Source organism: Mauremys reevesii, linkage group 11 (assembly GCF_016161935.1).
Source record: "Mauremys reevesii isolate NIE-2019 linkage group 11, ASM1616193v1, whole genome shotgun sequence".
In the NCBI taxonomy this organism is placed as follows: domain Eukaryota; kingdom Metazoa; phylum Chordata; order Testudines; family Geoemydidae; genus Mauremys; species Mauremys reevesii.
In genome coordinates, this window is record NC_052633.1 from 54,980,063 (window position 1) to 54,995,884 (window position 15,822).

At 36.9% G+C, this 15,822-nt stretch overlaps 1 protein-coding gene and 1 long non-coding RNA gene across 32 annotated transcripts in view; one reads left to right on the plus strand and one right to left on the minus strand.

Moving 5' to 3' along the window:
* GTDC1 (glycosyltransferase like domain containing 1) overlaps nt 1-13,321 on the plus strand; it is a 266,987-nt gene extending 253,666 nt beyond the window's left edge. For 28 of the 30 annotated variants that reach the window (XM_039495011.1, XM_039495008.1, XM_039495028.1 and 25 more), the window contains 3 exons: nt 2,011-2,081; nt 2,771-2,862; nt 10,968-13,321. In XM_039495011.1, coding sequence (XP_039350945.1) covers nt 2,011-2,081; nt 2,771-2,862; nt 10,968-11,051 — 247 coding nt within the window. In that variant the 3' untranslated portion in view covers nt 11,052-13,321. The remainder of the gene's footprint in view (nt 1-2,010; nt 2,082-2,770; nt 2,863-10,967) is intronic. The other 2 variants (XR_005586243.1, XM_039495032.1) reach the window with 2 other exon arrangements.
* LOC120374783 lies at nt 5,090-10,718 on the minus strand. 2 transcript variants are annotated; one of them, XR_005586245.1, is made up of 4 exons: nt 10,528-10,718; nt 10,334-10,415; nt 7,819-7,924; nt 5,090-5,525 (listed from the first exon to the last, which is right to left on the minus strand). It is a non-coding gene; the product is annotated as an uncharacterized LOC120374783 (long non-coding RNA). The 2 variants fall into 2 exon arrangements; XR_005586244.1 differs by having other exon boundaries at nt 10,334-10,718.
* Nucleotides 13,322-15,822: the final 2,501 nt, after the last annotated feature.

The following is a 15,822-nucleotide window of genomic DNA, read 5'->3' on the forward strand; positions in this document are numbered from 1 at the left end:
TTGTATGAATTGAAGTGAATAGATCTGAATATTAAGATTCATAGATTTAGCAGACGATTTGTTAATTGGAATAAAAAGGTCATTTACTAGCCATTTTAACAATAGATCAATTGGAATTCTATTTATTATTTAACTGGTAATGCTTAAGAATTGAAATAATTAATAATTGTATTATTGTCATGATATACTTTTCTGCTAAATTACAAAAATATGTGAAAGTTATGATCATGCTCTTTTTATATTGAAACTAAAATCAATGTAAAATGTATAATGAGTGTTATTTCCAATATATTTCAAACTCTAGGAATTATGATCTGAAAGGTGTATAGTATGTAGGAGCTAATGTTTGATTCCAGGAACCTCTAAGGAAATATATTCAGTTTTTACTGTGTAAAGGTAGAAAATTAGTATGTAAATAAGATCATCTGCAAATGAAAGAATAATTCCAAATCTTAACTTTTTTCCAACAAACCATAGAAATATTGGAGTCTAATTTTACTAATTCTTGATGCAGACAAAGGTTTTGGTAAGGGGATGTTGCATAGTCAATTGATGACTCAGATTGCTTCTTGGCCTGCAGCTATTACTGAAACGTCCATGGTTTCACTTTTTCTTTTATGATGAAAGAAAACTTTAATATTCTACTTGTTTTGATATCTTACACAACATTTAAGAACTGAAAAATTATCAAGTAAATCACATACTAGAAACATTTTCCTTTAGTAAAAAAAATATAGTTGTAGACTTTGAACACTTTGAAATTTTTGTTAATGTTTAAAATGCATATTATTTTTAAAAAATGAAGTTATAATTGTTTAAAGCTATTAATACCTTGCTAAGTATTTGAGAGGAAATGTGTATCTTGGTCCTTCTAAGGCCAAGGACAGATTTAACACAAAACTTTCTTTCTTTTCCCCCCAAAACTTAGCAGGACAAAAAGAAACAATTCTTTCTGAACCAGGTTAGGCGAATGTAATAAAATAAAAACAAAATGTGCAGAAATACGTCAAAATGCATTTGTTTTGTCATTATAAATTTGAAAAAGTGATTGTTGACAAGACGAGGAAATAAGCTGAATTTAAAAATATAGCCCTTCTTTGGTCAGCATGTTGGATATATTCTGACTTTCATAAAATAAACATATTTTTAAAAGTGCTTTGAATTTCACTGTGTAATTTCTGGCCAACAGAAATTACAGTTGTATCTTCAAAGTTTATTATATGTCAGATCAGTGGTCATTATGCAAAAGGAATAAGTTAAATACTCAGTACTTTAACCTGTTCAGTTATCAAAATGCAAATATAAACTTGATAATTTCTCTTTAGATTTGCTATTTGATAACTTTCTGACATTCTTTTGGAATAATAAAATATTTAGGTTTGATATTATGGAAGGTTATGTAAATTATTCCCCAAGAAAACAACAGTATAAACCACTAAATGCTTTGGCAAAAGGTTCTTGACCTTTTATTTATTAAAAAAATATAAATTTTGTGTCCTGAATCATATGATCTGAATCATGTGTATAAAATGAAGATGTCCCAGCATGTTGGTACTTTTCGTAGACAATGTTTAAGTGTAACATTTGAATTCCTATAGTTTAAGAACAAAACACTTTATGCCAGGTAATTGTTATTGCATGAATATCCTTGTTTTTCTGCAGCATTATTAAGAAAAGCTGTCCATACTTCACCATGTTGTTACATGTGTCTGTCTGCTGATTATAAAATGTGTTAAACAGTATTTAAAAAACAAAAAAATGCAGAGCCGCGCTTTGATTTATTCAGCGAACAAAACATATGCTCGCTGTTCTGTTCTATGTAATTCATATGATCAATAAAATTATCTTTAAAAAGAGCAACTTTGGCAGTTAGAAGGATTATACTGTTGAACAGGGAAAATGATTTATTTCTGCTTTATGCAGTCAACTTCAATGCTGTTGGACCAAAAGATGTTTTTTTGGCTCCATGATGTATTTTTAATGTATTTGTTTATCATTTTTAATCTTTAGGATAGAAGCTGTATATTGTGGTTGTTATCCACTATGTCCTAACGCTTTGGTGTATCCAGAAATATTTCCAGGTAGCTGCTTTGATGCACATTCTTTTTGTTGAAATTTAATACATGATTCATGTAAAGTTTGAGAATAAACTTAAGCAAAAGCAATTGTTTATTTGGCAAGCCAACATGTTAGTGTTAAGGAAAATTTTATGTGTTTTAATACATTAGACTAAGTTTATATTTACCATCTGTTCTTTCAAGATAACACAAAAGCAAGTTTTGAAATAGCATTCTTCATTGTTAGCATACACAACCCATAATGATACATTTTTATAAAAAGGTCAGTGCTGCTGCAATGGCTTGCAGATTTTTTTAATGATATACAGAGAGAAAAATAGAGGTCTGAAAATCACACCAAATTATTTAAACATTTAATACTTAATAATATAAAACTGTGGTACAGGATACACACTAATATAGTACCAGTTCTTTGAAAAATCTCATCACTAAATGTATCACATATGCATTGTGTTACATTAGAATAATGTATTTTAATCACCCAAAGGAGATGTCTAAACAGCACAACTACACAGTCTTATTTAGCATTAAACATCCTTGTGAGCTGAGGTAACCTTATAAAATCATGCTTAAATAATGTAAAACACGAGGCGGCACAGAGCAATATGCATTTTTAATTAGTAAAGTGACTAATATCGAGTGTGTGCTTTGAGGTTTTTGTTTCATTAAAAATGTATCTGTTTTTCCTGCAGCTGAATATCTGTATTCTACACCTGAACAGCTTTTTAAAAGGCTTCAGAATTTCTGCAGGAGACCAGATATTGTAAGGAAACATCTCTACAAGGTAGTTGTTAAGAATAGTTTTACAAGATATAATGCCATATTGAAGTACAAAGAAAAAAACTTAAAACAACAACAACATTTAATTAACATACTAATGTTTAAAGGAAACATGCTAGGGAGGGATATTAGTTATTACACTAACAAGGATTAATTAAACTAGATGCCAGTTGTATTAACCTAGGTCTTATGAATACATACACTTAATGCATGCTACATGCTTTTTTTAAAATTTATTGTTTTCTAAAATGACTGTCCTTTACATTTGGACCCAAGAGGCTTATAAAAATGAACCTGGATTAATGTAACTCATTAGTTTAAAAGGAAAGTAAAAGAAAGATCCAACAATTACACTAATGAGGATAAACCTACCTTCCTATCATAATTTAATCTGCAGTCCTCAAGAAGTTGAGGTGAATGACATCAGGTAAGTTCTTTTTGCGCCTTTTGGAACTATAAGGCAATTATTGTGAATATGTAACTCTTTGTACTAAAAGTTTAAATGAAGTAAAAGTTAACTCTTCATGTGCTTATAATTTCTTATCTGAAGAATTTAGAAGAAAGTTTACTGAAAGCATCATTTACTAATATTTATCCCACCATTATTCTTTGCAATGATTTCTTTAAAGAAATAAAAGTTTAAATTATTGAAATGACCAATAAAATTCTGATCCATTAGTCTCTGCTAAACTTGCTTTCAGATTTTTAAGATGCATTTGTACGCCATGGTAGTAATTAAACTTTTCTTTAGTTATGTGTTTGTAGATAGTGTACTGACTTTTACATTATTTCACTAATAACTTCTTATCACATGGTGATGTTTTGATAACATAGCTATTATTTTTACATGTGCTAATGTGAAAATTTACAACACTGAGTGCTAAATTAGGGCGCTTATAAGCCTCAGGTGCCCTAGGGACCGGCACAAGGCACATTAAAAGAGCGTTATAAAGGTATAACAAGTAGCATTTTAAAAAGCATCTAGGTCACTTAGGAGCCTGATACCTATTGAAAGTCAATGGGACTTAGGCTCTTAAATCACATAAGCACTTTTAAAAGTTTCCCCAACATCTTTAGAGGTCTGGAGGAGCATGGATACAGGTGCTCCTTGTGATACCTGTAGCCACCCCAGCATGCGGGTAGTGGACTTGCCAAATAAACCTCTCCTAACCTGGGCCACTAATACTACCAGCAGCACTCATCCTCCTATCCCCATTCTCCTTGCACTGTGAACCAGAAAATGCCTGGCCTCTCAATGCATGCATCACCTGCCCCCTCTCCTTTAGCATACCCATGCAGAAGGAGGTATAATTTAGTCCTGAATGTATGTTTGACTTATTTTGTGACCTAAAAATAGTCATTTACATAATGATACATCAAAAGAAGATGTTGTTTCTGCAGGAAACAGTTAAACTTCAAGTAAAAAAGGAGAGAACCAAAAATGCAATTTAACACCCAATTTCAAGCTCATTATCTTTCATTGTCTATTAACTTGGCAATGGTTCAGAAGGTAGCTCATAATAGTTTAAAATGCTGACTGAACACTTCCAGTATTCAGCACTACTTCTTGAGTCAGTACTATACATGAAGACTTCAAAGAGAAAACCGTTCTTAAACGTTTACCCTGACATTTCCCAATTTTTGCGTTCAGTTAGCAGTTTTCTTTCACATGGATCTACCTTATGTGTATGGATCCCTAGCTCCTGCATAAAGGGAATGCTAGGATGCTGAAAATGGAAATAGTGGCAGAACAAACATTGATACTAAAAGAGTATGATATCAAAGTATGGCACAGAGAGGAATGTGTGCACAGCCCCATAAGCAAAATGCTTCATTTGCGTCCAGTGCCTCCTTTTGAAAAAACACTCCTTGGTGAATGAGTTATAAGTAAAGTGCCACCACAGAAATGGAGCAGTTTATCACATCACTTCAAGTTGCACATTATTAACCCTGCAACTGAGTGTTTGCAAGTTTTAAGTATTTGTAGTACACCTCTACCTCGATATAATGCGACCCGATATAACACGAATTTGGATATAATGCAGTAAAGCAGTGCTCCGGGGGAGGGGGGGGGCTGCGCGCTCCGGTGGATCAAAGCAAGTTTGATATAACGTGGTTTCACCTATAATGCGGTAAGATTTTTTGGCTCCCGAGGACAGCGCTATATCAAGGTAGAGGTGTAGTTTTTTAAACAAGTAGCACTGGAAGGACAAATCATTTTAGAATTACAAAACCAGAGCTTGAGCCAACACCCGTGACAGTCAGTAAAAAGATTCCCTTTGACTTTAATAGGCTTTGTATCAGGCCTTGAGAATGTGAATACACATAGACACAAATATACAAGAATTGTTTATTTTGCAAATAAACTACCATTAAAAGGTTCTGAAAGAATGTCCACTTAGAAATGTGTTGTAAATGAAATACTTCTTCAGACAGTTGAAACTAGCAGTAAACAATACCTCAGCGGTGAACTCATCTGGGTCATACACAAACTTATTCACCGATATTAGTTGCTTTACACTTAGGAGTCCATATACAGTATGTATAGTAGTGATACACGGAAAGTGGGAAAAGAGATCTGATATGGCAACTTGCTCCTTTTTTCTTCTTTCATAACCTTTTCTGGCATGCTCCATTACTAAAAGTTCAAAATACAGCTGTGTGTTCCTACAAAGAGACAGAAAAACTCTATAAAAGCAAAAAAGAATATTTTTCCTTTACATTTTAGACATTCTGTCTCATAAGTCTTGAAATAGAAATAAGCCTTTGCTTACATTTTCTGCTTATTTTTATTGCCGTTGTATTATTAAGAGTATCAAAAGTAGTCAAATACATTGCTGCATTATTATGTCGATTATGTGCAGTGCTTGTGCCAACTGATAAAGTTAGAGGCAAAGGAAGATAGAATGATACTTGTTACAAAAAAGGCAATCAACTTAAAAAATGTAGGACACCAAAGGCTGCGTTGTGAATAAGTCTTGGGTGCACTGTGAAGTATAAAGTGAAGCCAAGTACCTCTGAATGCCCAAGTAAAGCTGATATTTACCAGAACACAAGGCCTGGAGTGTCACTGTTTTTGTTAATGGAAGTTCAAACAAGCAATCCCCCCCGCTCTCCAATCCCATGAAAGTGAACAAGCTAACACAATAGACTGTAACAGTGAACTGTACATTACATACATACATATTTATAGTATTTTTAAAACATACATAAGTGTAAGTACCTAATAAGGACTTTTCATGGTACACACTGTTTACCTTTTATACTTTAATGGCACTGAAAACTCATTTCAACTTGAATGCTCCATCCCACAAATGATTAACAGATGAAGAGGAGATAGTTGTGTCAAAAAATAATGGATCAATTATTTGCTCTGCTCTAGTTTTATTTAGCTAAAAGTTAGTCTTTGTTTTTGTGTATTCTAAGCCAGTACACTCACAGTCAGAACTAAACAAATAACAATGGTGCATCAGCTCCCAATGCCAGCTTAATGAGCCCAGCTAGGCTTTCTATCAACTTCAGCTCATACAGGCAAATTCATTCATATATCAGTTTAACTGAGAGCAGAATTTGGACCATTTTCTGATACTACTATTATTATTTCTGTAACACCACAAGAGTACGTTACATGCATATGAAAAGACATATTACCTGATTTTTATCTCATTTACACCAGTTTAAATCAGGAGTACCTCCACTGAAGTCAGTGGCATTACACTGGTGTGAAACCAGTTTAAGTAAGTAAGATCCCAGTCAGGCCTATTTCCCTTGCCCTGAGTAATTTACAGTCTAAGGGCCCAATCATGCTATTTAGTAGAACTAATCGGAAAAAAAATCTGATTAATCATTTTTAGTCAGGATTTGCCAATTAATTGAAAATGGACTGTTTTTTGGAAATGGTTTGATTTTGACAAATTTCTGATGGACCACAGAACCTCAGAGCTTGCGAGCTTGCACTTTCAGGGTTCCCAGGCTCCCAGTTCCCTTTCAACCTCCATGCAGGCTACCAAGAACACAGGGCTTCCTGGGCTTCCGGGCCCATCGGCTCTGGCAGCCCAATAGCCTGGCTGATATGGAGCTGGAGACTGTACAAGCCCTGGAAGCTGCCGACTAGAAACTGGCATGACATGATTCTTGACAGTTTTACTGCTACCCAGTGGCGACACTGGTCATTCTCTTGTTAACTTGACACCAAGAGTCTGTTCAGCTTTAACACTGCTATTCAGTAATGGGCAGCAGTTAAACTGACAAGAATCATATCAGTCAGCAGCTGCCAGGGCTTCCAGGGTCCCTACCTGTGCTGCAGCTTGCCAGGCAGACAGCCAGGTATCATTATGAGCATACACCTCTACCCCAATATAACGCTGTCCTCAGGAGCCAAAAAATCTTACCGTGTTATAGGTGAAACCACGTTATATCAAACTTGCTTTGATCCGCCAGAGCGTGCAGCCCTGCGCCCCTCCCCCCCCGGAGCACTGCTTTACCGCGTTATATCCAAATTCGTGTCATATTGGGGTAGAGGTGTATATTGTTTCTAGAATGAAATATTTCATTATTTCAGTTCCGTGACAATTTCTGAGGTTTTTTCTTTGTCCCAATTTAAGGCAGAAAAAATTGTTGAAATCTCAAAAATTTTCCTGGGTTGGGAAAACCATTTCCCATCCAGCTCTCCTAATTAGGCATAGCTAGGTGTTGCAGGCTGAGCGGGCTTAGAGGGAGTGCCAGGAGGCATTCTGAGTTCCTTGGTGCGCTCCCAATCTCACGTCTCTATGACATTCATTATTTTATATATATATATATCATGTCCCCTCTTATTTGTCTCCTTTCTAAGGTAAATAATGCCAATCTTTTCAATCCTTTTTGAAATGGGATGACCAGTACTACACTCAGTATTCCAGATTAAACCATGTCATCAGTTAATATAATGGCATTACAACATGTTCTGTATTATTTTCCATACCATTCTTTATGCATCCAAATATCTTGTTTGCTTTTTTGACCATAGCTGAACATTCAGAGGTCTTCAATGGACTGTCCGCAGTGTTCACCACATCCTTTTTCCTGAGCTGATAAAGTTAATTTAGAACCCTGTGAGGTGGATGTGTAGTTCAAATAATTCTATCTCATGTGCACTATTTTGCATTTATCAGTAATGAACTTCATCTACCATCATGTTGTCCATTCACCTAGCCTGGTTAAATCCCTCTGTAGTTTCTCATAGTCTTCTAATTAATTTTGTGTCATCTGCAAATTTTGCTACCTCACTACTCACCACGTTCACAAGATTAATAAAGAAATAATAAGTGTTAAATAACATCAGACTAATATGGAACTTTGAGAAAACCCAGTGCTATCCTTTCCTGTGACAAAAATTGACCTTTTGTCACCTCATAGCCATTTTTTGATTCATGACCACACTTTGCCTCTGACCCCATGATTACTTAGTTTCTTCAGTAACTTTTTGTGAGCAGCTTTGTCAAAGTCTAAGGGCATGTCTACACTTACCTCCAGAGCGATCGATCCAGCAGGGGTTGATTTATCGTGTCTAGTGAAGACGTGATAAATCGACCACTGAGCTCTCTCCCGTTGACTCTGGTATTCCACCAGAGTGAGAGGCGCAGGCAGAGTCGACAGGGAAGCGTCAGCAGTCGACTTACCACAGTGAAGACACTTCAGTAAGTAGATCTAAGTACATGAACTTCAGTTATATTATTCATGTAGCTGAAGTTGCATAACTTAGATCTTTCCCCCTGACCCCCCCTCACTGTAGACCAGGCCTAAGTAAATTATATCTACTTGGTTCTCCATTTTCCATTACTTTAATGTCACATTCAAAGAATTCGAATAGATTGGTGAGAGAAGATTTGTCTTTAGTTTCTTGGTTACTTAGATGTTCCATTGTGTTCCTTGTTAGAAATATACAAACAAGCAAGGAAAGAGAGTCACACAAAGTCATGTCATTTGGATTGTTTAGGATAGACAGGCTACTTTTTGATTCCAGGTGGTTTTATTTATTATCTGTGATATTGTTATTCTGATTTTAAAGTATTTTATATTATAACAATAGCAGGGAACAGACGATGCATCAGCCTGCACCCTAAAATTGATTTTTAAAATATGGAGAAAAGAAGGAAATGTTAAAATTAATGAGCAAAGAATTACAAGCCAGGCTGGTTTGTACAATGAAAGATGTCTGGTGTACTTCTCAGATGGCTTAAGGCAGTTAGCTTCATGCCGTAAAAAGCAGCCAAGTCACAGACCCAGTATTTGAACATTTGTTTCCAAAGGCATTTGGTGTATTTGAATGTTGAGTTCCAAAGGTAATTACTGCATTGGTCAAGTTTGTCCTCTTAGATTCTTCTCGACCTAATTGTTACTTAAAAAAAGAGGACAAGGTGGTTTACAGGGTTTGAACTGAGCCAGTTCAAAGTGGTTTAGTGAACTGCTGTTTTCTTGAATGTTGGCATATTGTTCTCCCAATGTCAGCTTTCCTATTAAATAAACTTTAGTTCTTATGGTTGCAAAGATAATCTTAAAAATGTTAATGGAGCAAAAAACTGATGCAGTGCTGTCTACCTGAATCTGCAGATCTCCTGAAGTGATAGGTCTGAGAATAGGGTGAACTGGCCCTCTTAATTTGAATGAAATGTTAACTCTGAAGTCTAATGATGATTTTAAATGGCAATGTTAATTATTTCATTGTTGATAAAATCATGCAAGAAAGAAGAGGGTCCATTGTGTTATGGAAAATTACTCTTCTGCTAGTGAAATCTTGTTTTCATGCCTCCAGTGGGAAGAGCTTGTTTTGTGGGTGGAGCTTGGAAATGTCCCAATTTTAGGAACTTTTGGTTGATTCATATTCCACTCCTTTGAATAACAACCAGTGAGAGCCTTTGCAGTTTTATATATACAAACAAACAAAAGCCACACAAATATTCAGTTGTGTAATGGTACTGGCGTATCAGAACACCATAAAACCCAAACACACTTCCACCAATATACACACAGTGGAGAAGGATATTATAATTTATTTGTATCCTACAGCAGGTTGTTATGAAATAAAGGCCAAAAAATCAGGACTAGTCTGGTCAAATCAGGACTAGTATCCACATTACTGCTACTCAATCCTGGCAATTTTACTTCAAAAATATTTAAATTGAGGTTAGTACATGTGAAAAATGATAGATTAAAAATACTGGAGACTGAAGTCTTCCATCCACAGAACTGATAGCAACACAACACACAATAAACTTCCATATAATGCCCCTGCCATGGTCTGCCCTGTCTAAAGGTGGGAGAGAGAGTCTGGTCTTTCTGCCCATTCAGTCCTTGGCAGCACCTCTGCTGAGACTGCCAGCCACACTTACAGTTGTTTGTTGGCATGAATACTTGTCTAATAGCAAATAAACGGAGACTGCCAAATAATTTCCTGTAGATCATTTAAAAAAAAAATCAGTAACTGAGTCACTACTGACCTGGATCAGATTTGAACCGGTGGCTTAGGTGAAGAGCAGGCATCATATCCCTTTCTTAGTCTTCTGGACTTTCCAGCCCCTGCTGTTTACATTATTTAATAGAAAGTTAATGTTAAAAATAAGCATATTTGTAAACCAAATTCTGCTAAAAGTCATGATTGCACCATTCTTAAAACAAACAGCACAGTTCCTACTTTTGGTAGAGTGATGCTTCACCCATGACTGTCCCTTTAAAAGTGAAGTTTGTTTCTGGGGAGAGGAAATGAAATCATCACTTAAGCATCTTCTGGTTTTGTTCTGATTTAAAAACTTCTCAGTCAGACATAAAGCCTCATAAGCGCAGCAATGTGCTGATATCAGGCGAAGTGTTTGCAGCAAACAGCACTTGTTTACAAAATTGTTCCATCCTGAGATTGGGAGTCTAATACTTTGATCCAATCAGAGGGCAGGATTTTCTGACCCTGGTTTACAGTAGTATTTATACTATCTGCACTACTTCAGAATCTACCTCTGAAGACATGAAATAGTTATATATTAATCAAGCATTTATGTTGTTTTGTTCACACTAAGGACAGCTCTTCTGTGTTTTAGCAGCTCATGTTCCTTCATTTGAATCCTTTTCTTTTTCTCATAGGGTGAGATGGATCAGTTTTCTTGGGCAGCACTACGTGGTAAATTCAGGTCTCTGCTCACAACAGAACCTAGGGAAGATTTGTGACAGATGGGGCTAAGTCACAAACTTGCAGCCTAAGGCAGAATCTGTAGAACTTTCCAGAGTGTGCCCATATTTACCTGATCAGAGAGAAAAGAAAATCTGCAGAGGAAGCTGAGCCTGGCTGCTTGTCATAGCTGACACAGAGCCATCTGCCACAAACCTGTGGCGGCTTCAGATCTCCAATCCCTGCCACCACCCCAACTCAAATTAAATACAGATTCCTAGAGACGTTATGATGGTTACACATGTCCTCGGCATCACATGCAGGAGACTGTTCAAAAAAAATATGTGGCCTGTTGTATAACCGCACTCATGTATCCCATATGTGGTGCCACATTGAATTTCCGGTTGAATCTGTTTTTATCCTTTGTACTGGATGACATGGTGCCTGAATTCTTTCTTTTTGCCGACATGATGGCAGCCAAACTGCAGCTTCAAACGCTCACACTTGGCTGGGTTTCTACCTAGGTTGCCAGGTTATCATTGGAGCCTTATTGTGTCCTCAAAGGGCCACAGGGCCTGAAAGGAGGATCAGAGTGCTACTGGACTAATTGGGCAGCCATCTACGAATTGTTTGTAGGCAAAGCACTTTTCTTTTTGCAAATTAATGACTCTCTGGCACAAGGTTTTTAAGTGAAGGTATTAATAAGGGGTCTGGCAGGTATTCCCATGATTCACAGTTACATTTGCATTTAATTAATCTTAAAGAAAGCTGCAAGATAAACAGCTGTAATTCAAACTAGCATGGGAAATATGTTACATGGTGCCATCTATCCGATAAAATGAAAGCTGAGACACTTGTTTTATTTCTCTCAAGGATGGAGAACAAACAGATAACAGTCAAAATACTTCCAATAAAAACCAGTAGTTTTTATGTAACTGTAGTTCATCAAAAATCTTTGCATTCAGTTACAAATATAATCTTTTAAAGATAAATCACTTATGATTCTAAGCATTAGGCTGCTGTATTTGTTGATGTAAAATGTTTTGAAGATTTAGATTGTACAATAAATTTTTAATAAAGTGCCCACTGCATTTTTTAATTAGCATATCTCATTCATGTATAAGTGTGTACATCCATCTGTATGCTTATCACTGTGCATATCCTTGTGACAGAGTCAATGAATACAATTGTGTCTTTATCTGATGAATTTAGAATCTGTTTTGCAAATGATAATAAAATGTTATAACAACTCCAAGATTTTCAACTGTGTTCTGGGAAGAAGCAAGAGGTAAACAGGAATTCTCTCGGTAAGTCATTATGGTTTAAACTCTGCTAACACTGCCGTCTTTTAATTGACAAATAAGCTTTCAACTTCCCTAGTTTGGGGCAAGATAGCATCTCTTCCCCCACCTCCAAAAAAGCCTCTATCACCTGAATACTAATTGAGTTTTCTTCTTTAGGTTTGTCAGTGTTTCCCCGAATTCCACAATACACCCCAGTTCCTGCCATTCAGAGACGAATGTACTGAGTAATATGTTTCTTTCTTAAACATTCTGTTATCCATACTTGTGAACTCTGAACTTAGAATTCGGAAGTGATAGTTAATCTATTTTGTTATACCATCAAGCAGTGTAGTGGTCTCAGATTTTACAGTGCGAGAGATACTGTATGCATACCAGTATTCCATGATTACTTTTTGTTGATCAGGGAAATTATTACATGACATTCTGATGGGTCACTTGTAAACATTGTGATGTTTTACTGATACTGAAGAAATGTAATATTACAATAATCATCTGTGCATTTATGTTTGCTTCTCCCTATTGGTACATACACTAAAATTACTGCATACTTCAGCTTTAAACTGACCGCTAGAAATTTAATGCAACAGTTAAAGCTGTCATTTCATCCTGACAGTCTGTCTAGTTGTTGCTGCACATAAGTAACAATACCACTTTGCACTTTGTATAGTACTTCTCATCTGAGTATCTCTGCAAATACTAAATATCACAACATCCATGTGGAGGCAAATAAGTATTTTTAGATGGGGAAACTGAGGCATGGTGTGGTTAAATAACTTAAAATATCAATGTCAGAACCATCAAAGGGACCTAGGAGTCCTGATTTCCACAGGCAACAATCCCCTCACACATTGTTCTGACACCCCTGCTATTCCAAGACATGATATTGTGAGTTAAGAACATTGAACCTTATCCAAAAGCCCATTAAAGGCAATGGAAAGACTCCTATTGATTTCAGTGAGCTTTGGATCAAGTCCAAAGAGAGAAGCAGGCCTTAACTCTGGGGGTTTTTTTATTACTTTTTTGGTTTCATCGCTGTTAGTTTAATGTAATCTTTTGTATGTGAATTACAGTTGATTTTTTTATAAATGTGTCTTTGAGAAGTTAATTGATTCTCCACTACTGATGAAGAGTCACCGAAACCTCAGGGAGGGATAGATGATTATCTTTCTAACTGTTCAGATATTTATATACCCCCAATGCTGTAGTAATGGAACACATGGAGGCACTTTCATGTAGACGTTTTCTAAATTAGGAAAGTGGTCACGTTTAGGTCAGGCTTAACTAGATGAGCCTGACCTGAACTCAACCTTTTTCCAAGTCTAGTCAAAAAGAAAGTGGAAGTCCCTATTACTTTTTGAGGCACTTAGAAATGTTGGACAGGAAGGGACCTCAAGAGCTCATCAATTCCAGCCCCTGCACTGAGTCAGGATCAAGTAAGCCTAAACCACTCTGACAGGTGTTTGTCCAACTTGTTCTTAAAAACCTCCAATGATGAGGATTCCACAACCTCCCTTGGAAACCTGTGCCAGAGCTTAACTACCCTAATAGTTAGAAAGCTTTTCCTAATATCTAACCTAAACCTCCCTTGCTGCAAATTAAGCCCATTACTTCTTGTCCTACCTTCAGTCGACACAGAGACTAATTGATTTCTGCCCTCTTGATAATAACCCTTAACATATTTGAAGATGTTGTCAGGTCCCCCCTCAGTCTTCTTTTCTCAAGACTAAGCATGCCCAGATTTTTTAACCTCATAGATTAGGTTTTCTAAACCTTTTTATCATTTTTGTTGCTCCAATTTGTTCACCTTTCCTCAAGCAAGGCGCCCAGAATTGGACACAGTACTCGAGCTGCCTCACCAGTTCCAAGTAGAGAAAGACAATTACCTCCCATGTCTTACATACAACACTCCTGTTAATAAATCCAGAATGATATTAGCCTTTTTTGCAGCTGCAGCGCATTGTAGAATCAGATAAAATTTTTGATCCACTATAACCCCCAGATCCTTTTCAGCTGTACTACAACCTAGCCAGTTATTGCTCATTTTGTAGCTGTTCATTGGATTTTTCCTTCCTAAGTGCATGTCAATGCACAACTTGAAATGCTTAGTTTGTGGACAGAATGTACCCAGAAAGTTTGTATGTCAGCAGATAATTAGAGAGTGTTTGTGGATCTGCACATGCTCATTTATTCTTCATACTAGTAGGATTTAGTATTTTTAAAGTCAAAGAGAACCTGTTATGGACTAATATCCTGATTCCCGTCCTAAGAGGAAAGACTTATCTACCCCCTATAAGGGTTCGATTTGCACCCACTTATGTCTGCAGAGAAAACTTTTGTAAATAAAGGATTCACTCCCTAGACACCAAGAAGAGCTGTGGGGGGAGAGACTTTCCTCCATGATTGCTTTAATTCATGGCTAGGTTCATAGGAGTCCCATTGATGGAAGATGCCTGAGAAATGTTTTGTATAATCAGCATATCTCCTAAATGGACTAAGCCAACCCCCTTCCTGGTTAGCACCACCAGTGTTCTGAGCTATTCTAACCTGTGTCAGGCTTCCCGGCTCAGCAGGTGGTTTAAGGTTTGTGAGAGGCTTGAGCCAGTGCTCTTCCCCTCAATCTCCAAAGAAGAGGATTTCCACCACAAGAGGCCTGAAGCCTGGGTGCTGCTATAGTGTGAAACAATCACAAAGTGTGTGTTTGCCGGCATTTTTAGTAGTTTCTCAGAACCAAGGAAGAACCAGCCATTCTACACAAATTCTTCTAAAGCTTTTACTTTAAAAATGTTCTAGATACAAAATTTGGTTTTCAGTGCTGTAATCCATACTCGTATGAGTAGCCTATATTTACTGGGCTACTCATGCAAGTAAGAGCTGCAGGATCAGCCCTTGCTTTTGTTTATCTTGTATCTATTATTGTTTCATCTACATTGAAATAGGAACTGCGAGCTCTTTGATATAAATTGTTAGTTTCACTGCAGGTCTAGTAATTGCCCTTTTGATCTTTGATTAAATGCTTTTCAGTAATGTCTTACACCAGTGCCTCACCACAGATAGCTAGCTCTCTGCCATGTTCACTGTGATACGCTAGGGCTCTAAGCCCACGCTCCTTGCATGTCTGTTTAAGGCCTGGTCTACACTACGCGTTTAAACCGGTTTTAGGAGCATTTAACCAATTTAACGCCACACCCGTCCACACTAAGAGGCCCTTTATATCGGTATAAAGGGCTCTTTAAACCGGTTTCTGTACTCCTCCCTAACGAGAGGAGTAGCGCTAATATCAGTATTACCATATCGGATTAGGGTTAGTGTGGCCGCAGATCGACGGTATTGGCCTCCGGGCGGTATCCCACAGTGCACCACTGACCGCTCTGGACAGCAATCTGAACTCGGATGCAGTGGCCAGGTAGACAGGAAAAGCCCCGCGAACTTTTGAATATTTCCTGTTTGCCCAGCGTGGAGCTCCGATCAGCACGTGTGGTGATGCAGTTAAAAATCAAAATAAAGAAAGAGCTCCCACATGGACCAT